The sequence below is a fragment of the Palaemon carinicauda genome, chromosome 35, assembly GCF_036898095.1.
Source record: "Palaemon carinicauda isolate YSFRI2023 chromosome 35, ASM3689809v2, whole genome shotgun sequence".
Lineage (NCBI taxonomy): Eukaryota > Metazoa > Arthropoda > Malacostraca > Decapoda > Palaemonidae > Palaemon > Palaemon carinicauda.
Window position 1 is genome coordinate 13790794 of NC_090759.1, and position 27500 is coordinate 13818293.

Consider the following 27500-nt stretch of genomic DNA (forward strand, 5'->3'; position numbering starts at 1 on the left):
TTTGTAAACTGAGAATGAAGAAGAGATATCATCAAAAAATTACTATAAACCTCTTGCATATTGCCAATATAATGTAGCCCTTAATCAAGTTTTCATTTTCTTATAATCTAACTTATATATATATATATATATATATATATATATATATATATATATATATATATATATATATATATATATATATATATATATATATATTATAATCGTGAAATGCATGCTTTGAAAAGTAACACGTTTATGGAAGGCTAATGTCCAAATGCTTATTGAAGAAATTGCTGTCTTTCGCCAAAAGCACATATAAATAGTAAAATACATTTACTATTTCATGAAAACAAATGGACCGAATCCAATCGTTGAACTGATTTGATTATGAATTTTGGAGGAACATTTTTACAATCTTTTTAAATGTACAATTAATTTTGGATTTTGGAGAAACATTTTAGAATCTTTTTAAATGTATATATGAAGTAAGTCTGGAATTTAGAAGAACAATTTCCAACCTTTTTAAATTTCAAACGTACAAATGATGTAAATTCAGAAAAAAGTAAGAGACGGCACAAACTCCAAAGCTACTCTAATATGTATAGTGATCTTAAGATTCATTATAAACAAATAAATAAGAGCAAAATCACAAACTCAATCACACTAAACGTTAAAATACCTCACCAAGAAATCTGAATATTTGAAACAATTGCTGTTCAAAATGGGGTTAAAAGAAGGAAACCGCTTCCGCCGGACAGAGATTAAAGAAAGTGATTGCATTCCAGGTGCGACGATGATCATGCAAAGACGCCGGGGGCCGACCTGGAACCAGTCACCCAAGACGACTACGACAAAGACAACGCCAGCTGCCTGGACGCCACCGAAGCCGACCACACGAACCAAGAAACTCGAGTTTCTCCGTCGTCTGGGGGCGTCACACATTATCTAATGTCATTGAGTCGCAAAACCTCAAACAGTACAGAAATATCAGCGATTAATCTCGTTAATGCCTCGGAGGATTTATGTGATAGGGACGACGTGGGAAAGGCTGTTCCCTTATGGGCATCTTTCAGCCGTGCTTCTACAACTGAGATGGGGGTCGTCATGTACGTCATCAATCAGAGGAATGCCAAAATTGTCATGCACAAGGTAATCATGTTATTGTATTGAGAGAGAGAGAGAGAGAGAGAGAGAGAGAGAGAGAGAGAGAGAGAGAGAGAGAGAGAGAGAGAGAGAGAGAGAGAGAGATAGAGAGTTTTGGATATATCTGTAATTTACACAATCTTCCACTAACAACTCTTGATTCCAAAGTTCGATTAGAGGCACTGATGATACAATAATTGAACGATTTGCAAAAATATTATATAAAATTAAGATTTCAAACTATTCTTTTTTACATTTAAAAGATATTTCTGGCCATGATATACAGATGAAAAGCAATCAAAATCTACACAATGAATTAAGGAAGTGGGTTTCTTGAGCATTACTTTCATAATAATAATAATAACAACAATAATAATAATAATAATGAATACTACGTAGTGACAGAACGATTTCCGCAGTCCCCCATTCACACGTGTTAATTTTAACAATTAAAAACAAACATAACAGAATTGTTGTTTAACTAGTAAAAATAGCCATGACTTACTATAAAAGGGTCTAGCTTATCTGACACCCCATGACACGTATCATCTTTGGAACACTTTACTTTTGGACCAATTGCCTACACCATAATTTATAAAACAACGAGTTTGGTCTCTTAACTTTCTACCAATCGTTTTTATGACTGCCACGGTCTCAATACATTTTTTAAGCACGTTATTCTATATACAAAAGACGAATTTCAAAATACATTATGACTAATAAAGGGGCCATTCATTCGTATGAGAATTAAAAAATAACTTACTTTTTTTTTAATTTAACTCATGGAATAGGTTGTAAAACCAGTATTAAGATCAAACGTTAACAAATAATGAAGTAATTCAAATGATAAATTTTCAAATCACAAGACAACATAACAATTTTATCTGAGATAACTTCATGAAATTTGGAACAAGGCGCCAGGCTTAAGACGATTTAGTTAATCGTCTCTTTACTAAGTCAAGTTTATCCTTATATATGTAATAAATCAGTCAAAATGTTGGATTTACTTTTGTACGTGTTTGAGAAAAAGTTTGAATAATATTGGGATACACTAGACATAAGATCATTAAGTATCTCAAAATCCAACACAGGTTTTTCCCCTTGGACAATACTGGGCTCACTGGGCTGATCTACAATGGACCATACAGCGTATCCAAAGTGGGAGATTGGTGGTTCTTACAGTATCCGGACACGGAGCCTCAGGACTGCGTCAAACAGCACGTACTCTGGCCAGTCTGGGGTCAGCGTTCGCCCTCCATCTTACAAAGTATGCTCACTGGAGCTGGGTCTTCATCAAAGGTGGCAAGACCATCTCGGAAACTGTGATCCTCAATGGAAAGGGAAGTAGCCATCTCCACGCAACTCTTCCTCTGAACAATTTTGTGAATATTAGCACTGATGGTGATAGCTCCCTTTCAAAAGCCCGAAGGAATTACTGTGAGCAGCAAGATGGAATGGGAGACTTATGCGATGGAGAAAATCTAATACCATTACCACTTCCATCTCCTTCTTCACTAGATGAAACCTTGATGCAGGTCCTGGCTGATATTCCCATCATCGTAACGGCTGGTATGCGACATCAGTACCTGTATTATACCTTGGCAAACCTGTTGCGAGCACCAGGAGTCCACCCTCAAAACATATTAGTAATACTGGGAGATACGACGGAAGCCACACTGCAACTACTGAGTCTCTTACGTGTGAATTTCACCACTATCTTGAATGAAGGTGAAGGTAACAGCAGACTTTTTCGTTACTACAGAAAAGCATATGAGTTTGTTTCTCATACTTATGCCAATGCTTCAGCTGCTATATTTCTTGATGAAGACGTTCAGGTTTCTCCCGATTTCTTCTCTTTCATGAGCAAAACCATAAGGTTTCTGGAAGAAGATTTGACACTCTACTGCATCAATGGATTCTCAGCTACTGGTTTCTCGGGCCTCGCACATGATTCTAGTGTCATTCTTAGAGCTAGGGTGCAAGTGGAATGGGGATACGCAATTTCACGCCAATTCATTAGCGAAGCATTGAATAAATGGCCCCTCAACCCTGAAGAAAGTGATACCCTTTTCTATGATGAATGGCTATACCGGCATGTTAGTGGTAACAGGGAATGTTTATTCCCAGAAGTAAGCAGGACTTTTCATTTTGGAATGGGTGTTAACACAAATGCCTTCACCACAGAAGCTTACTTTTTATCTATGCCTATTGTTAATGCCAGCAATGTGCCTCTAAAAGGTCTAGATAGGATCATCCTCCCTAACTATAACACCGATTTCAAAAGCCGCATATTGAACGCTACACTGCTGACTGGGAGTCCCTGCAGTAAGGACTTCATTCCCATTACAACAAATCCAACAGACTTTGTTTTCTATTACAACATGACTAAAGATGACAAAGGTAAACCAGTGTTCCTGAATCACTTTTATACTGCAAAATGTCTCAATGCCTGGGCACTATCAGATCAAGGATTGCACGATCTTGTGATGACAGTTCGTCCCAGCCCCACAACGACAATATACTTGGTAGGGGCTCCCTATTCCCCATATGGTCACTTCTGCCCACCTTCAGTCAAGCCATGGCACTTCCATTCTCTTACAGATCAAGAATATGATGAACTGATAGAAAAAATAAAATGCCTAGAAATAGGTAATTATAAAATTCCAAATACTAACATGACCACTGATAAATTGGTGGGAATTATGTCCACCAATATTAATAAAGACCAAAAACCACTGACATAAAAGAAGTTTTAATACTCCAAATCTTCACAATCATTGTTCTAATACATATAAAAAATAACTATAAATATAAAGTTTTGTTTATAAGAACATTGCTTACCGAATAAGTTTCTAATGTGAACTGGCTACGTGAAAACAATTAAACAAAAAATTATGCATTAACAACTAGATTAATATTCCTGAATATGATAATTTACAAACATACTCACAAACTGACATTTTTATGATAAAATTGTGAAGAGTTGTACTCAACCAAGCAATTTAGCAGCAAGTATGCTTACTTAATGCTCCCTTTGTGGCGGGATGTAAACAAAAACAAACCCCCACACCTTTGATCACTCTACTTCCAAAAATAAATATATATATATGAACACCAACACAAAGCCGACAGTCTTTTACGGCAACTACCACAATCACAGCTTTTTAAATAACAGATTAAACTGTGTGGAAATTTGCCACAACTGCCTCGCTGAATTGGGTGGTAGTCATCATCCTCATCATCATTATTATCATCATTATCATCATCATCAACAATCCAAATACAAAGGCCAGGTGCAAACACATCAACGGGGCAATCTTTCGAGTTTCTGCACACAAAATAAATATGAGGCATTAACCTCCAATGTGTCTTATGCAATGGGCACAAGATACTCAACATACTCAAGTACAATGACTCAATATCACTTGAAATTACAATTCATAATGTTCGCAATAGTAAGTATCAATGAATGGTATGTTAATCTTGGATCCATTGTTCTACATTTCTCACTGTATTTACATATATCGATTTCAAACATCTCTTTATTAGGAAACTTTTCGTACCGATGTAAGTTGAAAAGAAAGATGTAAATGAATAACGCACCACGCAAGCACAAACTAAAGAAATATACCAAATATGACACGGGAAAATTGCAACGCACAATTAGGAGATTTACCTCAATAATCTATAATTAACTTACGGTCTATTACATTTCTTATTCTTGATCTAGATATTAATTTTTGGCACCGTCGTTCGATTAGTTTATTTTGCATGTTGCATAAGATTTTTCATAATTCTGACCATCCTTTACATTCAGATCTTCCTTGACAATTCCATCCTGTTCGTAATACTAGGCATGCAGTTAATTCTAATAGCCAGGCCTTCTCCATCATGAGGTTCAATACTACACAGTATTCTAGAAGTTTTATTACAGCTGTGACCAAGCTGTGGAATGATCTTCCTAATCGGGTAGTTGAATCAGTAGAACTTCAAAAGTTCAAAGTTGCAGTAAATGTTTTTATGTTGAACAGGTTGACATTAGTCTTTTTATAGCTGGTATATGACATATCTGTTTTGACGTTGTTACTGTTTGTAAATTATTTATTGTTAATTTGTTCTCACCATTTATTTATTTCCTTATTTTCTTTCCTTATTGGGCTATTTTTCCCAGTTGGAGCCTTTGGGCTTATAGCATCTTGCTTTTCCCACTAGGGTTGTAGCTAGGCTAATAATAATAATAACAATAATAATAATAATAATAATAATAATAATAATAATAATAATAATAATAATAATAATTCAAATCAAAATCACGAATGATTTGTATACTGCGAGTCAACTGTCAAAACATCCAAATTCAGATCTCATCCGTACCAAACTGCATGATCTTAGGGGCCAAAACAAACAAAAAGGGTCTACAAAATAACCTTGTATTTTTTCATTATAAAACTATGATTACTTCATCACAGTATGTAACAAAATAGCAGTTTGGAGCTTGGAATTGAATTTTGACCATTGACAGAAAACGACGAAATACGTCCAACAACCAAATGGAAATGGCAACAATTCCATCACTTGGAATTTGCTTCATTACCTTCACTTTTATTATTATTATTATTATTATTATTATTATTATTATTATTATTATGATTATTATTATTATTATTATTATTGTTGTTGTTGTTATCATTACTAGCTAAGCTACAACCCTAGTTGGAAAAGCAGGATACTATAAGCCCAACGGCTCCAACAGGGGAAAATATCCTGGTGAGGAAAGGAAATCTGGAAATAAATTATATGTAAAGTAATATAAAATGAAAATAAATAATTTTAAGAACACACATTAAAAAAAAGAAATATTTTAAGAACAGTAACATGTCAAAATAGATCTTTCATATATAAACCATAAAAAGACTATGTCAGCCTGTTCAACATAAAATCATATGCTGCAAATTTGAAATTTGAAGTTCTACCAATTCAACTATCTGATTAGATCATTCCACAACCTGGTCATGACTTTAATAAAACTTCTAGAATACTGTTTAGTATTGAGTCTCATGATAGAGTGGAGAAGGCACGACTATTAAAATGAAATGCATACCTAGTATTACGAACAGGATGGTACTGTCCGGGAAGATCTGAATGTAAAGGATGATCAGGATTATGAAAAATCTTATGCAACATGCATAACGAATTACTTGAACAACAGTGTCAGATATTAAAATCTAGATCGGGAATAAGAAACTTAATATACCGTAAGTTCTGTCCAACAAATTAAGATGGGAATCAGCAGCTGAAGACCGAACAGGAGAACAATACTCGACAAAAAGGTAGAATGAAAGAATTGAAACACTTCTTCAGAAAAGTCTGATCACCGAAAATCTTGAAAAGACTTTCTTAATAAGCCAATTTTTTTTGTACAATATAAGAAGAGAAAGAACTAACGTATTTTTAAAAAGTAAATTTGATGTCGAGAATGACACCTAAAAGTTTTAGAAAGTTATAAAATGTTAAAGAAACGTTATCAATGCTAAGATCCGGATGTTGAGGAGGCCCTATCCTTGACCTACTTGCAATCAAACTTTGAGTTTTGTTTGGATTCAACTTCATGTCTCCTAATTACACCACCAAGCACTAATTTTAGCTAGATCTCTATTACAGATCTACATTCAGGAGATGGAATGGATGCAAAGAGAGTAGCATCATCTGCATATGCAACGAAGTTGTTTTCTAGGCCAAACCACACGTCATGTATATATAGTATGAAAAGTAATGGGTCATAAACACTACCCTGACGAACACCAGATATCACATTCATATACTCACTATGTATGTATATATATATATATATATATATATATATATATATATATATATATATATATATATATATACATATATATATATATATTTGTGTGTGTGTGTAATGTAAACAACATATATGCTGTGCAGCCAAAATAAAATTCTACCCCACACCGGGTTTGAACCTTTGATCTTTCTAATGATATCAAGGGAGCTACCAAGTCAGCACCTAACTGGCAAATGTCCTTTAGGAAGTACCAGGTGAAACAACGGCCTTGTGAATAAAACGAATAATGCATACGAAACTAAAAGAATATTTCCATTTTAAAGTTAAATGGATATCAAAAGTTATGTAGCTGCTTCGTTAAGGCTTTAAGGGTTCTAGATTAAGAATTTTTTTTTTTTTTAAATCCACGTGAAGAATGGTTAAATTGAGGAAGTATTCACCAAGGCTGGGGAGTCTAATGCTAAGGCCACCGATAATGAATAGGATTAAGGTACAGTCTGGACAAGTGTCATATCATAAGGAATCCGATCTCATAACTATGCTAATCACATAGAAGAAGAAGAAGAAGAAGAAGAAGAAGAAGAAGAAGAAGAAGAAGAAGAAGAAGAAGAAGAAGAAGAAGAAGAAGAAGAAGAAGAAGAAGTATATTATTGGAAGGAAGTTGAAGGAGTGGAAGAAAAAATAAACAAGAAAAGGAAAACATAAATATAAAAGACCTGGCCAAACAGAAGAAATAGAGAATTTAAAAAGTAGCAGTCGCTAGTTTTCCTTTGAAATTCTGGAAACGAATAAAGACAGCAAAATGTAGAGCGCAGTAGTTTCCTTACCTCTCTTCAAATGCATCTTCTCACTTCTCACTCAGCAGCCCGCCAAAGGTGAGAACCAGTTAATTATATCCAATATCTATTGCATAGATTTCAGCTTAAAAACATCGGGAAAATGTGCCTCAATGGTGAAAATGACCAAGATATGGGATCAACTTTTTAGATAAATGTGGCTTGTAGTAAATGATGAGAAGACATGTGGTAGAATCACTGGCGAAGAAAATAGGTGTCAAAAAAGAGCTTTTTGTATTGACAGGAATCTGTTTGGTTCAATCGCTTATACAATAATGGATGTCACCAACTTCCATAGGTTTTTATTTCCATGCAAAGATAATCGAAGATGTGGTTTCACTTTTCGAAGCTAAGCAATGGTACTGGTATTACAATACTAATTAAAGACATCTAAATACTTTTCGAAATTTTAACAGAACGAAACAAATTCACGACTAACGTAATACTTGCTAGCCAAGTAGTTCCTCCCACTTTTCAAGACCGAAAACTAGTATCCTAAATTCTTTTAATGTTAGTAAGTTATACAATAAAAAAAATGAAATTTGTAACTGAAGAATGAAAATAATGAGTCCAAACTTTGGCCCTACTTTTCCCCCAAAATTACAAATATTCAAAATGAAGTTGGCTCTAACAAAATTTCTCAGGATATATTTTTCTCTTAAAGTCACCTTGGCCTCTGGATTCAAGTATCCATTCTAAATGTAATGATAGCTGTAAGTACCTTAAAATCCCCCTTTGGGATGTACGGTTAGGTGAGCAAGAGCCCGTGCCTAAACATATCTGCAACCAACGAAGGGATGTAATATAATGATGCTTTCATTAAAAGGATGAGGGATAAAGTTGAGCCCCAACAAAACTCAAAAGTATGATTGCAATTAGGTCAAAGACTGTGGCTCCTCAACATCCAGATCTCATCACTGACAATGTCTCAGACTATATTCAACTCAATACGAGTATGATTCTTAATTGCAAATTTACTTTCGATAAAAATATCCAGTATAATGGCATACTCACGTAAGTTTTTAAGGTTTTTTATATTCAATCTATCGTGAAGAAATGTTTTAATTACTTCATTCACCCTGTTTTCAATAATGCTCCTTTGTCTGAACTTCAGATGGTGACTCTCATCTTAATTTACTGGACAATAACTAGCGGTTTATTAAATTCCTTATCCCTGATCTAAACATTAATATCTGGCGCCGTCGTTTAGTTAGTTCTTTATGCAAGTTGTTAAAGATTTATCATAATTCTTATCATTCTTTGCCAGACTAACATTACGTAAGTTGGTATGCAATATCTAACAGTTATGTCTTCTTCATTATGAGGCTTAATATTACACTGTATTCTCAAAGTTTTATTCAAGTTACGACGAGATTTTGGAATGGTCTTCCTAATGTGGTGGTTGAATCAGTGGAACATCAGAAAAGCAAACTTGCTACAATCGTTTTTCTGTTGAACAGGTTGATAAACAGTCTTAATTCGTGCCTTATATACGACATATCTATTTAAAGATGTTACTGATTTTAGATGTCAGGATGCCAGGAAACCTCAAATCAAATCAACCATTTTTTTTTTCATCTATAGTTTTCATGTGAACTTTCTATTCCTTTTCTACAGTGGGGCGCTTTCCTTGTTCGAATCCATAGCATTGCAGCATTATGCTTTTCCATCTAGGCTGGTGACATGGCTAGTAATGATAATAATAAACATCACAAACATTAAAAATCCAACATCCTAGTTTATGTTAAGGAATTGGAGAAGCAGACATCAGTGTATATACTATACAATAAATATATATCTATTTGACATGAAATCTCGGCCTGATCTAGATTAAAAGGATGGGATATGTTAGGATATCTATGCTATGTCAACATAACTGGAGACCTCTTTAAGTGCACCATAGCACGCCAGGTCAAGTACACAAGAAAAATATAAAATATATCAATCACTCTATGTGATAATGAGCCAGGGGAACGAATTACTTTCTCTCTAATTAACCAAAGAGATGGGAGCCTTGTTCTTCGCAAGGTAATATTTTAGATAAATCATTCCTACATTATCAAGTATATAACTATGATGCTTACATCAGGTCAAGAAATACCAAGCTTATAAATTCCACAAACAGGTAAATATTTCACACTAACAAGTTCAATATATAATGTGCATACTACAATTAATTAAATATTATCATATCTAAGAACAAAATTATTTAGCTCAAGTTTTCCATTTGCAGTTTAGAACAAGAGCAATCAGAGATTTCTGATCTCCGCCAAAGTTTAATGGAGTCTTACATAACCTGAAATCTATCTGTGGAGGATATTTCGTCAAAACCATTCAATTGGTTTTAACGGTATATTTAAAATGATGAAAAATGGAAATCACGATCCGCATCAACTCCAAAATTTATTGCCCATGACCTAAGATCTATCTGTGGTGAAAATATCGTCAAAATCTGTAGTTTTCATGTAATCCTGTCCATACACACAAAGACAAATAAATAAATAAATAAATAAAAATGCAAATCCGGATTAAAAATTCAGATCCGGTACCGGATCATTTCCAAAAGTTAACAGAGTCGTCTATGACCTAAGTTCTATCTGGAGAAAATTTTGTCAAAAATCGAGAGTTTGTTTAAAATTATGTAAAATGCAAATCTAGATCCAGATCCACATCATCTCCAAAATTTAATGGGGTCGTTGAAGACCTAAGATCTATCTGTGGTGAAAATTTCATCAAAATCCATTGGGTAATTTTGACGTAATCCTGTCCTCAGACACAGGCAAATAAATAAATAAACCAACTCGAAAACATAACCTCCTTGGCGGAGGTAATAAACCAACTAACCACATCTCAAAAGTATTGAAAAGTAATATATGTAGCAATTTCAGCTAACACTGAAACGCTAATGATGAAGAATGAATGAAAAACTACATTAACACCAAATAGCAAACATAAAAAGTTAAAGATTCACTCCATTTCGCTATATTGTTATCTATTGTAAATTTCAGATTTTCCCTCTTGGAAATTATTTTGCATACTTGGCCGAAATCCAGTGACCCATGAAATGTATAGTAAGTCAACACGAAGTTGTAATAACAGACTCTGTGCAGGGATGCACAGGTCTTTGGCAGGCAGTTCACAATTTGTCTAAAATTGGATCTCTGTTTGCACAACACCTTACTCCTTCAGCCCACTGGATCTGGGTATTTATCACGGGAGGGATGGACAATGGGCAAACTATTACAGTCCCATGATACTGCAGCGGCTACTGAACATATACAAATATACAATATATATATATATATATATATATATATATATATATATATATATATATATATACACATATATACATATATATATATATATATATATATATATATATATATATATACCAAAAGGTAACACGTAACACTTGATATAAGACATTAAATAGTCCTTCTAGGTCAAACCTACAAGAATTTATAAAATCAACGACTCCAATTTGGGTGGAGGGAGACTTGGAGTTCATTATATGTATGCATGTGTGTGTATATATGTATATATATATGTATGCATGTGTGTGTATATATATATGTATGCATGTGTGTGTATATATATATATATATATACATATATACATATATATATATATATATATATATATATATATATATATATATATTATGTTTTGTACATTTGTATATGTTCAGTAGCCGCTACAATACTGTAATAGTTTGTCTATTGTCTGCTATTCATGAGTAACCTTTTAAAATCTAAGATTTTCTCTTTGCTACAAGTAGTAATTTTTCATATTATTTATTAATATTATTCAAAGCAAAAGAAGTATTAATATTATTCCAAGCGAAGCTGCAACTTCTAATTGAAAAAGCAACTTTCTACAAGCCCAAGACCCAAACAGCCAAGTATAGAAAAGAATAATAAAGTTTACAAAAGGAATACAAAACTGTAACGCAAAAGAACTACTGGTTTCGACTGATAGAGAAAAAAAACTAAGTTCAATTTTTGATGACGACGACGACACAATGCTACTCTAAGGAAAAGTGGAAGTCTTTTCCAGGTATTACCTATTTTGTACGTAAAAAAATTGCCACATTGAGTGATGATGTGTCTTTTCAATTCCAGTTTGGATCCATTACCTCTGGACTGATTTGTGCTAAGCGTGAATGGATTGTTGTAATCTACATTTATTATTCCTTTAAGTATTTTGAATGCCTCTATTAACTGTCCCCTTTGTCGTCGTTTGTATATCCATTAAGCACAAACGTTCTATCCTTAGTCTATATCCGAATTGCCTTAGTGTTGAAACCAGTTTGGTGACCTCGGCTTGTACTGCTTCCAGTCTATCCTTCTGAATACTCGGAGCCAAGAATTGGACTCCGTTTCTAGATGGGGTCTTACTAGTGATGTGTACAGCTGTAGTGCAGTGTCTTTATTTCTCTATTTGAATTGTCTCTTTATGTAGCCTATTAGTTTCTGTACTTTCTTTTCAGCTTTTATGCTCTGTTTGGTGAACTTCAAATCCTTGCTGATGATAATACCGACATCTTCCTCTTGGTCCACACTTTCTATTTCATTACCCAGCAGTGAGTAATCTGACTGTGGATTACTATAACGTATGTGCACGACTTTACATTTCTCACAGATGAAAGGCACTTCCCATTTTCTGGACCATTCTCCTAGCTTTACTAGATCCTCTCTTCAGGTTTCTACGTTTTCTGAGTTCGCAGCATTTATGCCTAATTTAGTATCGTCAGCAAATTTGGCTATTCTAATAGTTAATCCTAAATCTATGTGGTTAATGTAGTAGAGAGAGAGAGAGAGAGAGAGAGAGAGAGAGAGAGAGAGAGAGAGAGAGAGAGAGAGAGAGAGAGACGCACAAGGAAAACCCGATCTAAATAATGAGGAATAAACCATGTATTTCCCCTTCACTCGCCCAGCAATTCTTACATCGAGGTTCACAGTAGTGTGCAGAGTTATGTATTCTCAGTATATATTAAGTAGCTGACCACCTGGCCGTCACTTTTTCATTAGTTATTGATCATTTCGAAACTTCAAATGCAAGATAAGCCGCTTAATTACCTAAACCTGTGCTTCACTGCCCTAATGGTGGGCACGTCACTGAGCATCTGTTTTGCAGTCGATGGGCATCCGGGACAAAGCAACCCTAAAAGGTGAGCTCGATTCTTTGAGTTGCTGATTTTAAAATGCAAAAAAATATACACTACTAACATGAATACAAACTATCTCTCTCTCTCTCTCTCTCTCTCTCTCTCTCTCTCTCCACACAAACACACAGTATATATATATATATATATATATATATATATATATATATATATATATATATATATATATACACACACACACTAACACACGCTAGTGTACCCAAGCCGTAAAAATTACGTCTGTTTAAATAGATATGCACTCACATTCAGTTCTTCCCACCCCACCACTTTCCCTTTAGACTTTGGAGTACACTCGGGCACACAATTCTATCTTATTTCTCTTCCTTTTATTATTTTGAAGTTTTTATAGTTTATCTCCTTTATTTCTTTTCTTCACCAGGCTATTTTCCTTGTTGGAGCCCTTTTGCTTATAGAATCCTGCTTTTTCAATTGGGTTGTAGGTTAGTAAGTAGTAGTAGTAGTAGTAGTAGTAGTGTAGTAGTAGTAGTAATAATAATAATAATACAACCCTCTGGTTCGGCAATTTGTGGGAGTGTGGGGTTTCAGAGTGTACCTCTCGGAGTAACCCTCCTCACCAGGGTATGACTATTCCTCTCCAATGAGAGTGACAGGAAAGATAGATAGATATATATATATATATATATATATATATATATATATATATATATATATATATATATATATATATATATGTATTGTATATATAGTCTCTCTTCTGTGGATCCAGGGTCTAGGGCAGCCAGATTCCCTTCTGACAGTCTGTGTCCCTGGAGTGTTGAAGTGCCTGTGCTTCATCTCCGGGAAGGGCAAAAGCTTCGGCGCGCCGTGGGGCCTGTTAGGTCCTCTTGACTGCAGTGGAGGCAGGGGTGATCCTCTTAAGCTACTGTCCGATGTCCTGTAAGAGGGGTAGGACCAGGGAGGGCCTTGCCTCCCTAGGCGCTTCAAACCAGAATGGTCCTCCTCGTCCTCCAGGTGGTCTCATGACCCGACATCCGAAGCCCACTCACTGGCTTTGGGATCCCCATTCGGTGAACCTTACCCTGGAGTTTGGAGATTGCCCTGCTGAGGGAGCTCTACACTGCTCCTCTTCTCCTTGGCTCTGGTTTAGTGCTGAAGTGGGGACCGGAGACCCAGAGCCATAAGACCGCGGCCTAGAGGAATGGCGTCTCCTAACGCTGTCCTCAGTCCCCTCCTGACATGGCCAATCTTTAGCGACCAGGAGTGGATAGGCGACGACATTCAACAGTGAAAAATCCTCCCAAGGAGCTTGGCGGACAGGGTCCCCTTTCCCCCCATACCGGAAAAAGATCCCTTAACGGGGACCTGAATGGTGTCCTCGGGGTGCCTGAAAAGGCCTCTTGCTCCCACAAGATTAGATTGGCGGCAGGAGCCACTGAGAGGAAGATAAAGATGCCACCCGGAGGGTGGAAGGCCGCGGCTCCACCCGCGGAGGGACAAAGGACCCAGTCACTGGCGGCGGATAAAGCCGTGCTGGGAAGATGGTTGGCGGCTATGATGACCTATAAGGTCAGGTTACCACTGACAAGCCATCGGCAGGAGCCAATAAGCGGGGATAAAAACCACCCGCTGAGAGAGCCGGGCAACCCTGGAGCAGATGCTAGCAGCTAGACGTAACGACCTGTAAGGTCCCAACGACCTTCTTAAAGGCCTTCCTCAGAGAGGGAAAGGACGAGACAATTACGCCGTTAGTCTTTCAAGGAGTTCGACTCCTGGCCCTGGAGGGCGACACACGAGGTCCAGTCTGACACAAAGGGTACTTCCTCCCCTACAGAGAGCAACGATGGCAACAGAGAAGGACCCAAAACACTGGGAACAGAGGGACAGGCCGAAGAAGGACGCGAACCACTGCCCTTCATTGAGAGCAACCTGTCCCTCTTGGCCTCCTTCTTCTTCGTGGCCATCTTGGCCAACTAGAAATCACTTCAGCCCACACACTCATCATATGTGTCGTTCTGGGAACACACACGGTCCTGACATGAAGTACACAACACATGGTGATTGACTTCCACATGAGACAAGAAAGCAACACACAGCTTACCACTTACACCTGGGTAACGACGTTGCACTTGCACAGATTCCATAATATGAGATCGAAGGACACGATATCCAAACAAGTAATGCACACTAAGAGCACAAAGGGAAACACTGATGGAAGTCAACGAAGCACAAGCACAAGCATGACCCGAGGTTGAATGGTTAATGGAAGCGTCCCTCTAGGGCATACTGGGAAAACAAGAGGGGCCAGGGCCACGCAGGTGAGAAGGGGGGGGGGGGGTCCGGGGGAGGGGATTTTAAGGCCTGTTGTGGGGTGGGGTGGGGGTGGGTGGGTGGCGGGGGGCACTGGTCGGAGAGCTGGCACTCAGCGGCCTCCTTATATATTGGACCGTGGTAAGGATTCATATTGGAATATATATATATATATATATATATATATATATTTATATATGACCAATAGACTGCAATAACTTCCCAATTTATATAGATATTTACATTTTGTTTCTTACATTACCGTAATGTACAAATATGACAGTTGAAGAAAAGAGAGATCCACATTGAGCCAGTAATACTTACAATCACTATCATCATAAGCCAAGCTGCTATATTTGGAAAAAGAGAATGCAACTACAAGCCCCAGGGGGTTACAGCAGAACAAACAGCCGACCGCAGAAAAGAAACGATAAGATAAGGAGCTACGAAATGGGCATGGCAAAATTGAACAAAATAGGATGATTAAAAATGCCAAATAAATATCAGCTAAACTATGTAACGGAACTTGTCTACCAGCTCAACGAAATAACACTTGCATCAAATTTGAACTCCTAATGTTTAAAGGTCACTCATGAATGGCATAGGCAAGGGATAGTGACGATGCCCTAGAGATTATCCATTATACTGTATACACATGATCAGACCCAAGCCCCCTCTCAACCCAAGCTAGAACCAGGGAAGGCTGCTGATGACTCGGCAGATAGACCAATAGGCTCCCCCATGGTGAGGTTGCAGACACTAAAAAGGCTATTAAGCTTAAGTGGGTCTCAAACCGAAGTCCAGTAGATTACCAGGCAGAGAAGAACATAATTACAGCTATTTTAAGGTTGAGGTAGCTTATTAGAAACGTCCCTGTCTTGCAATCTGTTGGACGGGATTTAAAGCCCTGCTCAAGCCTTTCAGTTTATACTAGTGTCAGCAAACACCGTCCTTGAGAGATAGGGATAGGGGAGCCTATAAGTCTACATACTGAATCATCAGCAGCCACTACTTGACCATCCCTAGTCCTTGCTTGGGTGGAGAAGAAGCTCGGGCACTGATTACATGTAAAGTATATATGGTCCGTCTCTAATCTAGGGTATTGTCCTGTCCTTTGCTTCTGTCATTCAGGAGATATCTTTTAAAACATTAAGAGCAATAATTATTTACAATTTTCCTGATAAATGTCACATCTATAGGAAAATACGATAATTAAAACAAAAAGGCCTTAATCGAAAAATGCCAATAATAACAAGTCAGTAATCGACAAAACAGTAAAGAACGGAAAAATTCCAGCCAAAATATTACGGTTTATATACTACTATAGGAACAATTCGCCACAACACATTCTATCAAATTATAGAGAAATAATTATAAAAAGTTCATCAGTGTTAGTGTATGATTGTGTATAGAAATAAATCGATAAATCTCTCAAACCTCTTCATTTCCTTACATAGTAATACATTTTCCCCTAAAACCAGGTACCGGGTGTAACATTGACTGCTACCAGTTTTATTTAAATTCTTTAACCAAAAGGAAATACCGATGAGAAACTAACTACATATTAATGAATTAGAGCAACAGCTTTCTAAACGAATAGTGGAGTAATTAGCTGGAGAGAAAAAGTACTGACAAATTCCAGTCTTCAACAGAGTACCAAACAAACTAGGAAGGCATCCCCACTCCCCAATACAACTGGCAGGTCTTCTGGCCTGTTCCCCTTTATACAATAGAGAATTCTTCCGGGCTAAAGGCCTCAGAAACCGCAACGTGAAGGCTAAATTGGTATAGTGAAAAGAGAAATCTTAGTAAAATTCTTATGAAGTCAAAATGCATAAATTGTGTACTTAGGTCAAATTATAATGGACTCATTAAATTTTCTGTTCTAATTATTTTCAGTAGGATTTAATATGGATTGGATTTATGAATTTGGACCAGAAGGACCGGCAATGGAGCTTGGGAGGCCATTCAGCTTCAACAGGTAGTAGGCTGGCTAAGGCACCAGCCACCCGTTAAGATATTGCCGGAAGCGAATTATTGGATCCTTTGACTTGCCAGAGTATACTACATTGGAACCCTCTCTGGTAGATAGGGAAAACTCTGCACTTGCAATGGGCAGTAAAATTTAAAAGGTTGGACAGAAAAGAAGGAAGGAAGGAAGCTGGGTGCCAAAAGGAAGCTGCAGAGCCCTTTAAGTAATGACTGCAGTGCACCGGTTGTGGTGCCATATAGGTACTATACCCTCCGTATAAAGTAACCAGATTTTGACAATTCCCTGTACCACCAAAGAGAGAACAAAACCCCATACAATTTCTATACATGAGATTTTTTTTCCTTCTAACCATAATTGAAAACCCTGTAAGTGTCTATCTTTTCTATAATCAATGATCATTTCAGACTCTACATCGCATTATGGTCAGGGCAAGACGGCTGGGCTCTGCGTAGAGGCGTTTGCAACAACTTTACGAGTCAAGACCTTGACGATTGCATTCCTCCACTAGAAGTGGGAGAGAATGACAGAGAGACAAGGAAAGAAGAAGAGACCGAAGAGGAGAAAGAGGAGGAAGGAATCGCGCTTTCCGTAATCAACCAGCGAGATGGCCGTCTTCTGTTACGTGAGGTATTTCTATGTTACACAATTATAAACACACACACACACACACAAATTGAAAACGAACTTTCACAGCGTCTTCATTATTAGGCCAAATGAATTGATGAGACATTTTTATACCATTATCTACTATATTTCAAATGAAACTGTTAATATACAATTCTACTACAATGATTTACATACGTAATATATAACTAAATAAAACAAGAATAACTTAATTTTGAATAAATATCAAAAACCAATTCTAACTTTATCTTCATACATCAAGATCCTCTGCTTCTTCAGATATGAAATTTATGAAATATAAAAGAACGAAAAAATATTAGGTAACCTATGTACTTCTGTTTTCAGTTATAGTATATATAAGATTGTTTTAAAATATAGCACTATCAGACTACTGAAATTAGAAATACTACCCAAATAGACGTGGAAAAATTGATGGAAGCTGAAAAATGACATGAATTGCCTTTGAAGTGGAGCTTCGTCCACCATCTGGGAAAATAGAGACCATTTTATACATGGAAGTGGTTGGGCTCATGACCAAGAATGTTAAATATAAAATCAAGGCGAACATACACCACTATACCAGCACCCTCTATGTCCATTTCCCTAAATTTAAATGTTTGAAAAGTATACGATACCATATATGTTACTTAGATACCTTGAGAGTACTTTACATACACTCGTACATTTACACATTCGTTCAAATCGGCTTCATCTCTTAACACACTTTGACATCAATCATATACTGGATAATAATCGCTCAAAAAGTTGTTAATATGACGGAAAATTGACAATAGTTGAGCAAGTTGGTAACTCTTGTAATAAATGAAGTAAGAAGAAACAAAAAACTTTTAAATGCCAAAAAAAAAAAAAAAGGTTAAAGTAGTAAAAGAAAAAGCTAAATCTCTTTGTGCAAATATTAAGTCATTAGGACCCACTACCTTGAAAGAACTCTCTCTTGATTAATTTCAACCATATGGTATAAAAAAGTAACTGCATAGAAGCAAAAAAAATTTACGTGGCAATGCCTTAACTTTCAGGGGAAAATACTTTGGAAGAGGCTGAAGAGTGAGAGGACCAACCAGGTAAAAGGATGAATCCAGCGGTAACTTAAGTCCAAAGTTAATTATTTTAGTCAAGAGTTTTCTCAGAGTAAAATCTGCATTCAAATCCGTCAATGAAACGTGGGCGACCAGAAGAGGAGAGCTTAAAAACTGGTCAGCTGGACGTGACCGATAAATGAGATGTAGATGCTAAATACTGTATTGAGAAGTGTTATAAAAAGTACCTAATGTACAAAATACAACATGCATAAAGAAATTTGGTATAATCAGATATTTTAGCCATGAGGAATAAGAGTGAAGTAGAACTGTCGCCCCTTCAGCTGGTCAATTAATCAAGTTGATGGAGAAGTTTTGATTGAGGAGACAACTCTTATTTCTACAATGAAGAGCAACACAATGCGTAATGCTGATGATATACAGGAATATTTCAGATGGAACTTTTTACACCTAGAGCAGTGCAACAAACGTACAAGATGTGTGTGGTGCAGCTTCATTCCTCCTCGTTCGAGTTACTTAAGCATCACGCACACAAGAACTAACATACAGAAGCTTCATGACTTACATTCCATAAAATCAGAATAAAAACAAAATCTCCACCATTTTCGATAAGTACATTGACAGCATCAATAATAAAATGAAAACGACAAAGATCTTTTCTATAACAAAGAACTAACCTGATACCTGAATGTTGAACAAGGTAGTAACTGTACTTGAAACTGAGCATTATACAAGAAAGAATTCACCAATGAAATCTAAGAAAATATAAAGTTACAATAGTTTTTCTAAGAAATACTCTACAGGTGTTACAGAACTGTCCACAAATCAAGCTTTATGCAGCAACTCTAAGAGTGACTGGAGTTGCAGCTTGTTTTATCTATATCTAAATAGTCCATAGGAAAGAGAACAGTGTTGAACACGATGGTCACCATCTTATATGAAGCGGGTGTAGAACAAGATATGATTTATGGTGATCAACATGAAATCCCTGAAGCTGAATGCTACAAAGGGAAAAGACTAACAAATTTAACAATATTCCATCTACCAAAAACAAAAAAGGGCCCATAGACATCACATAAAGACCATATTTTGAGAAAACTGAGTAAAAAGAAAGAACAAAACAGAAATGTTGGAGAAGCCCTACAGGTGAGACGACTTTCATACATATGTGGCGTCAAACTAAAATTAACATCCAGTTTATAAGATGGTGGATGATGGTAGTGACAGATCTACGGGAAGTTTTAATAGTTGTTTCTACGGGACCAATGACTGTTCACATCACTTTCCAGCTTCCTTTAGTTTAATACATTTTATTGCTAAAATATCCCTGAAATAATTGGTAAAAAATAACCATCATAATATTTACTTTGGTTTTTTAAACATTACTTTCAGATATTTCCCCTACATAGTTATTGGTCCTACTGGGTCGACCTTCTCTGGCATATGCAGCGCATATCCCCCGGCCGTATAGTGACAATGTCTGTGTCAAAAAGTGGATGTGTGGGACTTCGACAAGCAAGTAAACACCTTGCAAGGATGGGATCTTTGTTTGCTGAGCATCTGACTCCCTCGGCCCACTGGATCTGGGTCTTTGTCAAGGGTGGTCAGACCCTCTCCGAAACTGCAGTGATTCAAGGAAGTGTTGGCACCTATCTTGAAACACAGTCAGTTCTAAGCCAACAGCAGCCTACCTACAAAAGATTTACAGATTCACTTGAAAAAGATCGTTGGAAATTTTGTGATAAAGAGGAGGGATTAGGAGACCTCTGCGACGAAGCTAGTCCGGCACCCTTGCCAATCCAAATACCGCCAAAACTGTCTGTTAACTCAACAAACTATTTAAAAAGTGTGCCTGTAATTGTCACTGCTGGAAAGAGGTTCCGTTACCTGTATTATACACTAATGAAAATTTTTTCAGCTCCTGGAGTAGATCCTGATAGTCTCCTGGTTGTCCTAGGAGATACCTCACAACAGACAATGGAGCTCCTTCATCTTCTCAATGTCAACTATATAACCTTGCCTAGTAATGGGACAGACAATACTCAGTTATTCCACTACTACAGAAATGTTTTTAGTTTCATTGCCAGGACATTTAATGATTCTCAGAACGTTATTATGATGGATGAAGACGTGGAAGTCTCTCCTGACTTCTTCTCTTTCATGAGCCAGACTATGTGGCTCTTGCAACAAGACCCTTCAATTTACTGCATTAGTGGTCATGGAAAGCACAAGAACATTTCATACGATATTAAAAAAGTACTGCGAGGGAGATCCATGGTTTCTTGGGGTTATGCAATAAGTGTCGTCTTTGTAAAGGAGGCTTTGAAATTATGGATGAACGTTTCAGAAGATGCAGACGATTTCTATGACCTCTGGCTTTTCGAACATGCATCCAAGGGAAAGGAATGCATCTTTCCAGATGTAAGCAGAACAAACCACTACGGCATTGGTATCAACACAGTACCATTTCAATCGGAGTCTTTTTTTCAAGCAATACCTTTAGTAAAAGAAACTGGCGTGCATTTGGAAAACACTGACAGACTTGTCCTCCCATTATGGAAAAAGGACTTAACAGAAAGCATCAAGAAAGCAGAAACCCTTATAGGTCATCCATGCAACAAATCTTTCATCCCGGAGGTTACGACACCCAAAAGTTACGTCTTTTACTTGAAAATGACCGAGACCTCTGGTGGCAGGCCTGATTGCTGGAACTTCTACAAATTACTAGTGTGTTTGGGAGCCTGGGATCTCACGCCTTTCTCTAATGCTCCTCACGGTCTCCACGAGGGAGTGGCTACCTTCATGCTTTCGCCCAATGCAACTGTCCACACTGTTGGAGTACCATACTCATCTTATTCGCATCTCAAACATCCAGGCATCGAACCCTGGTCAGCCCCTGCCAGAGAGGGGGAGTACGAGATGTTTAGGGCTGGCTTTGCCTTTGCAAGTCCCATGAGAGTTAGGAACCAAAACATGACCTCAGATATGCTCATAAAATTACTGACTTTGGACCAACTATGAAAAAATTTAAAGTATGAATAGACTCGTGTGTTATTTATTATAATGTGTAAATTACTTCTAAGAAAGTTGTTTATTATGAAGACATTGTAATTGAAGAAATAAATTTCGTAGTTTTAGATTTATTTCAACCTGTGCGCGATCGAGATTCAAGAGCATGCTTTCGAAAGTGCAAAATTTGAATTCTTATTAACTCAGTACACAAAACAATGCTAATGTCAGCGAACTGTTTCTATTGTAAATATTGCCATTCGATCAAATACTTCTGTTAAGTTTATATGTAGAGAGCTCTTAAACATTGAGTGAAATGTATGTAAAAATTAACTTTGGTTAACAACCAAATACAACAATGAATAAAAAAAATCAATAATAATCATCCTCATCATCTCCTCCTACTATGCCTATTGACGCAAGGGGCCTCAATTAGATTTCGCCAGTCGTCTCTTCTTGAACTCTTAATACAATACTTCTCCTTTTATCATCTCCGACTTCACGCTTCTTAGTACTCAGCCATGTCAGCCTGAGTCTTCCATCTGTTCTAGTACCTTGAGGGGCCCAGTTAAATGTTTGGTGAACTAATCTCTCTCAGGGAGAGCAAAGAGCATGCCCAAAACATCTCCATCTACCCCTAACCAGGATCTCCTCCACACATGGCACTCGAGTACTCTTATAGTTTAATTCCTAATCCTGTCCTCCAATTCAACTCTCAATATTCTTCTTGCGGCTTTATTCTCAAATCTACTAAATCTGTTGGAGATTGTTTCATTGCCATACCTTTACTCAAGTCCACACAATAACAACGATCTCACTAAAATGATATATAACCTGATCTTTCTAGGTAATTTCAAGCGATTTGATTTCTAAAATTTACTTAACCTACAGTCTGATTTTTAAAAAATCTTTCATTAAACTCCAATTCTAAAGACCCTGTATTCGAAATCATAATTCCCAAATATTCAAATTACTCTACCTCATTAATCCTTTCTCCTTCCATTATATCATTTTCCATTGCATATTCTGTTCTCACCATTTCCCTCTTCTATTTATCTTCAGCCCAACCTCCTGTGATATTTCCTGCATTTTGGTAAGCAAACATTGCAAATCCTGTGGTGTTCTGCTTGTCACCAGCATACTCTAGATCAGCTAATTTCCTATCACCACTACAGTCCAATATTTCTCCACCATCTCAAACTGTTCTATGCATTACAAAATTCATGAAAATAAACACTATACAGGAGGGAACAGCACTTTCCCTTGGAGTACTCCGCTGGTCACTGGAAATTCATTTGATGAGACTCGACTAACATTAACTTTGCACTTGCTATACTCATGAACAGACTTAATCAAATTTACATATTTAAGGGGAATTCCATATATATGCAGAACTCTTCACAAAATTGGCTGGTGCACACTATTATAGGCTTTCTCATAGTACACAAATGTCATCAAAAGTAGATTTCTATATTATATGTATTGTTGTATGTCTCAAAATAAAAATTGGGTTAGTTCAACTTCTACATTTTCTAAATCCTGCTTGTTCATCAATCTTTCTCTCGAGTCTCTTTAAAATAAGCATACTATATATTTTCATAACAAGTTACGGGAAGTGTGATGCCTCTGTAATTATTGCAATCTGTAAGGTCTCCTTTTTTAGTAATTTTCACCTACACTCCAATTCCCATTCATCAGGTTTTGCTTCTTCATGCCATATTCTACAAAATAACCTTGTAAGTATTCTGGGGGTCACTTCATTTTCAGCCAGCATCATCTCAGCAATTATTCCAACGTATTAAGGGGCTTTCAATCTCTTGAGTTTTTTAAAAGACAGCTGTGACTTTAAACACACAGAATTCATCGGCTTCAGGTATATCAATCAAATTATTCCCTTCATAATAATAATAATAATAATAAATAAGTTATACCGATCACAAGAAGTTATCAAATTAACAGTTAAGGCCAATAAAAATTGGTACTTGAATATTGTATAGCCTTGGATAGTTACCTAAAAAGTTACTTGATATGGATATTTGCATTCACCTTCATTTATGACTTATAAGTACTAGGTGCCATAATTGCAACTCCAGAAAAATTTTCAATCACCACCAACATGCCATTCCAATTAGTAGATTAATTCATATAATCAGTTATAGAAAAAGAAGGGGATAATTCTACCTGTGGAGGAACTAAAAGGTTTCTGCTATCAAAATTCCCAAGATGGCAAGGATATCCCTGAGACTAAGCCAAAGACCGTCTAGACACCAAGGCAAGGCCCTTCCAGAAACAAAAGCCCCGGACCTCCCAGAGACATAGTCAAGGATCTCCTAGAGACAAAGGCAAGGACCTTCCAGAAAAAAAAGTTTAGGACCTCCCTGAGACATAGTCAAGGATCATCTAGAGACAAAGACCAGGACCTTCAAGAAACAAAGTCCAAGACCTCGCAGAGAAAAACTTGAGGATCTTCTAGAGACAAAGGCAAGGACCTTCCAGAAGCAAAGTCAAGGACTTCCCACAAACAAAGGCAAAGATCTTCTGAAGACACCGGCAAGGACCTTCCAGAAACAAAGTCCAGGACCTACCAGAGAAAAAGTCTATTATCTTTTAGAGACAAAGGCAAGGACCTTCTGGAGACAAACTCAAGGATTTACTGTAGACAAAGACAATGACCTCCAGAAACAAAATCCAGGACCTAAGGGAGACAAATTCAAGGATCTTCTAGAGACAAATTGAAGGACCTCCCATAGACAGAGTCAAGTACATTCCAGAGACAAGGACCACTCAAAGCAAAAATCAATGATTTCCAAGTGACAATGTAAGGGACTGCTTATGGACAAAGTAAAAATCACGGACCTCCCAGAGACAATGTCAAGAGCACTAACCTCTCAAACATTTCCTAACTACAACACAGACATCAGACCGTGCCAACTCCTGATAGAGAACATTGCCACCACCCAGAGGACAATACATAAGATTCACACGAATATAAGTGTGTTTATAGTCACGATTATTTATTCAATGATTTTATGCTACTGGGCACTCAAATCTACCAATGATGTCTGCATTACTTACAATGAAACTTTCCCCTTCTCTAGAACTGATTTGAACTTTGTTAGGCCTTGTGTCAACTTGGGCCCCAGACAGTGCATCTATATATCAAAATTCTGAACGTGAAGCGAGATGAAAATCCAATCAAAGTTAGAAGTTCTCGTGTTTCCTAAATGACTAATGACAATCTCAGTACATAAACGATTGGTACAAATACTTGGTGGTTGGTAGGTGGATAATCTTAATTGATGCTCCATAGTTCTGTCCGCATTTAGGTAAACGTAAAAAAAGGGTAAAAGCAGCAATGAAAATGAAGTAAAAACAAGAAAACACCATAAAATATTCAGAGCAAGAAAAAAAAAATATGGGAAACAGGAAAACATAAAGCCAGGAAAATTATAAAAAAATCAAATGAACAAGTAAAAACAAGAAACAAGAAACTTATCAAAATAAGAAAAGTCATTGTTACTGATCGTACCTGCTAGAAGGCCTGTCAGTTATAGGATCAAGTTGAAAACAAGGTTACATTTAACAATGCTTTATATTCATTCAAAGTAAAAAAAGGATTGTTGTTCAAGGGAAAAAATAAAATAAAAAAAAACATATTTTACCATTGAGAGAGAGAGAGAGAGAGAGAGAGAGAGAGAGAGAGAGAGAGAGAGAGAGAGAGAGAGAGAGAGAGAGAGAGAGAGAGAGAACCAATCCAAATAGAAAACAATGATAAAATGACTTACCCAAAATTATATGTATATATATATATATATATATATATATATATATATATATATATATATGTGTGTGTGTGTGTGTGTATGTATATATATCATTATTAACTCCTACGCCTATTGATACAAAGGGCATCAGTTAGATTTCGCCAGTCGTCTCTATCATGAGCTTTTAATTTAATACTTTTCAATTCATCATCTACTTGACTCCTCGTAGTCCTCACCCATGTAGGCCTGGGTCTTCTAACTCTTTCTAGTGCTTGTAGAGCCCAGTTAAAAGTTTGGTGAGTTAATCTCTCTTAGGGAGTGCGAAGAACATGCCCAAACCATCTCCATCTACTCCTCACCATGATCTCATCCACATATGGCACTCGAGTAATCTCTCCTATAGATTCATTTTAATCCTGTCCTGCCATTTAACTCCCAATATTCTTCTGAGGACTTTGTTCTCAAATCTACTAAATTTGTTGGAGATTGTTTCATTGTAATACCATAACTCATGTCCATACAGCAACACAGATCTTATTAAACTGATATAAAATATAGCCTAGTTTTTACATGAAATTTCAAGCGATTTGATTTCCAAATTTTACTTAATCGTGCCATTGTCTGATTTGCCTTTTTCAATCTCTCACTAAACTCTAATTCTAAAGACCCCCCTATTGAATTTCATAGTTTCTAAATACTTAAATGATTCTACCTCATTAATCCTTTCCGCTTCAAATGATATTTCATCTTCCATTGCATATTTCGTTCTCATTATGTTTTTCTTTTGGTTGTGCTTATGAGGACAGCATCATCAGTATACTCTAGGTCAGTTAATTTCCGATTACCAGGCTAGTACAATCCTTCTCCATCTCCAACTGTTCTACGTATTACAAAATCCATGAGGAGGATAAACAACATACTGTGGGTGACTATACATTCCCTTGAAGTACTCCGCTATTCACTGGAAATTTATTTGCTAAGACCCCAATAACATTCACTTTCCACTCGCTATGCTCATGAACAGACTTAATCAAATTCACACATTTAAGAGGAATTCCATAATAACGCAGGACTCTCCACAAAGTTGGCGGGTGCACGCTATCAAAGGCTTTTTCATAGTTCACAAATACCATGTTGCTGTACATCATATCTCAAAATGAAAATTTGGTTAGTACAACTTCTACCTTTTATAAATCCTGCTAGTTCATCTCTCCGCTTTTCATCAGTCTTTCTTTCTAGACTCTTTACAATGAGCATACTATATATTTTCATGACAACTGACGTGTCATGCCTCTGTAATTATTACAATCGGTCAGGTCTCCTTTTTTTTTTTTTTTTTGCCATTTTCACCAACACTCCTAGCTCCCATTCATCAGGGTTTGCCTCTTAATACCATATTCTTACAAAATAATTTTGTAAGAATTCTGGGGGTTACTTCATTTTCAGCCAGAATCATCACACCAGTTATTCCAACGTAACTAAGTTTTTTGACGATAGGTTCGACTTCAAACATACTAAATTTATTAATGAGCCCATCAAAGCCTTCCGCAGCTGTTAGGTATATTAATCAAATTATTCCCTTCATACATCCTATTCATGACCCCACGTAAGTGTACCATCCAACGTGGACTTTCTTCATCTTCTGTTGTTATAACAGATCCATCTCTCTTTTTAATGGTTATGTTTCTTCTTTTCCCGTGTAGATTTCATTATTAATTATATGAGCGATTCTTACTCCATAGCCATTTCCTGAATTCCTAGCTTTGTTGGTTTCATCCGCTTTCCTGTTTAAATATTCTCTCCAGTCATTCCTGGGTTTTCTTTT

At 36.7% G+C, this 27500-nt stretch overlaps 2 protein-coding genes across 7 annotated transcripts in view; one reads left to right on the plus strand and one right to left on the minus strand.

The window, feature by feature from the left end:
* atl (atlastin GTPase) overlaps nt 1–27500 on the minus strand; it is a 440834-nt gene that overhangs the window by 31687 nt on the left and 381647 nt on the right. The gene's annotated exons all lie outside the window — the stretch shown is intronic.
* Nucleotides 783–7639, plus strand: LOC137627379 (protein O-linked-mannose beta-1,2-N-acetylglucosaminyltransferase 1-like). The gene is made up of 3 exons (XM_068358466.1): nt 783–1131; nt 2217–3774; nt 7455–7639. The coding sequence occupies exons 1-3, from the start codon at nt 931–933 to the stop codon at nt 7637–7639; spliced, it is 1944 nt and encodes a 647-aa protein (XP_068214567.1). The 5' UTR covers nt 783–930.

What these genes read in the sequence shown, in the direction of transcription:
- LOC137627379 (XM_068358466.1), top strand. Translation starts at nt 931, where the DNA reads ATGTCATTGAGTCGCAAAACCTCAAACAGTACAGAAATATCAGCGATT. An exon ending in CCAAAATTGTCATGCACAAG is followed by an intron (nt 1,132 to 2,216) that starts GTAATCATGTTA and finishes AATCCAACACAG; the next exon opens with GTTTTTCCCCTTGGACAATA. An exon ending in AATAAAATGCCTAGAAATAG is followed by an intron (nt 3,775 to 7,454) that starts GTAATTATAAAA and finishes TCATATCATAAG; the next exon opens with GAATCCGATCTCATAACTAT.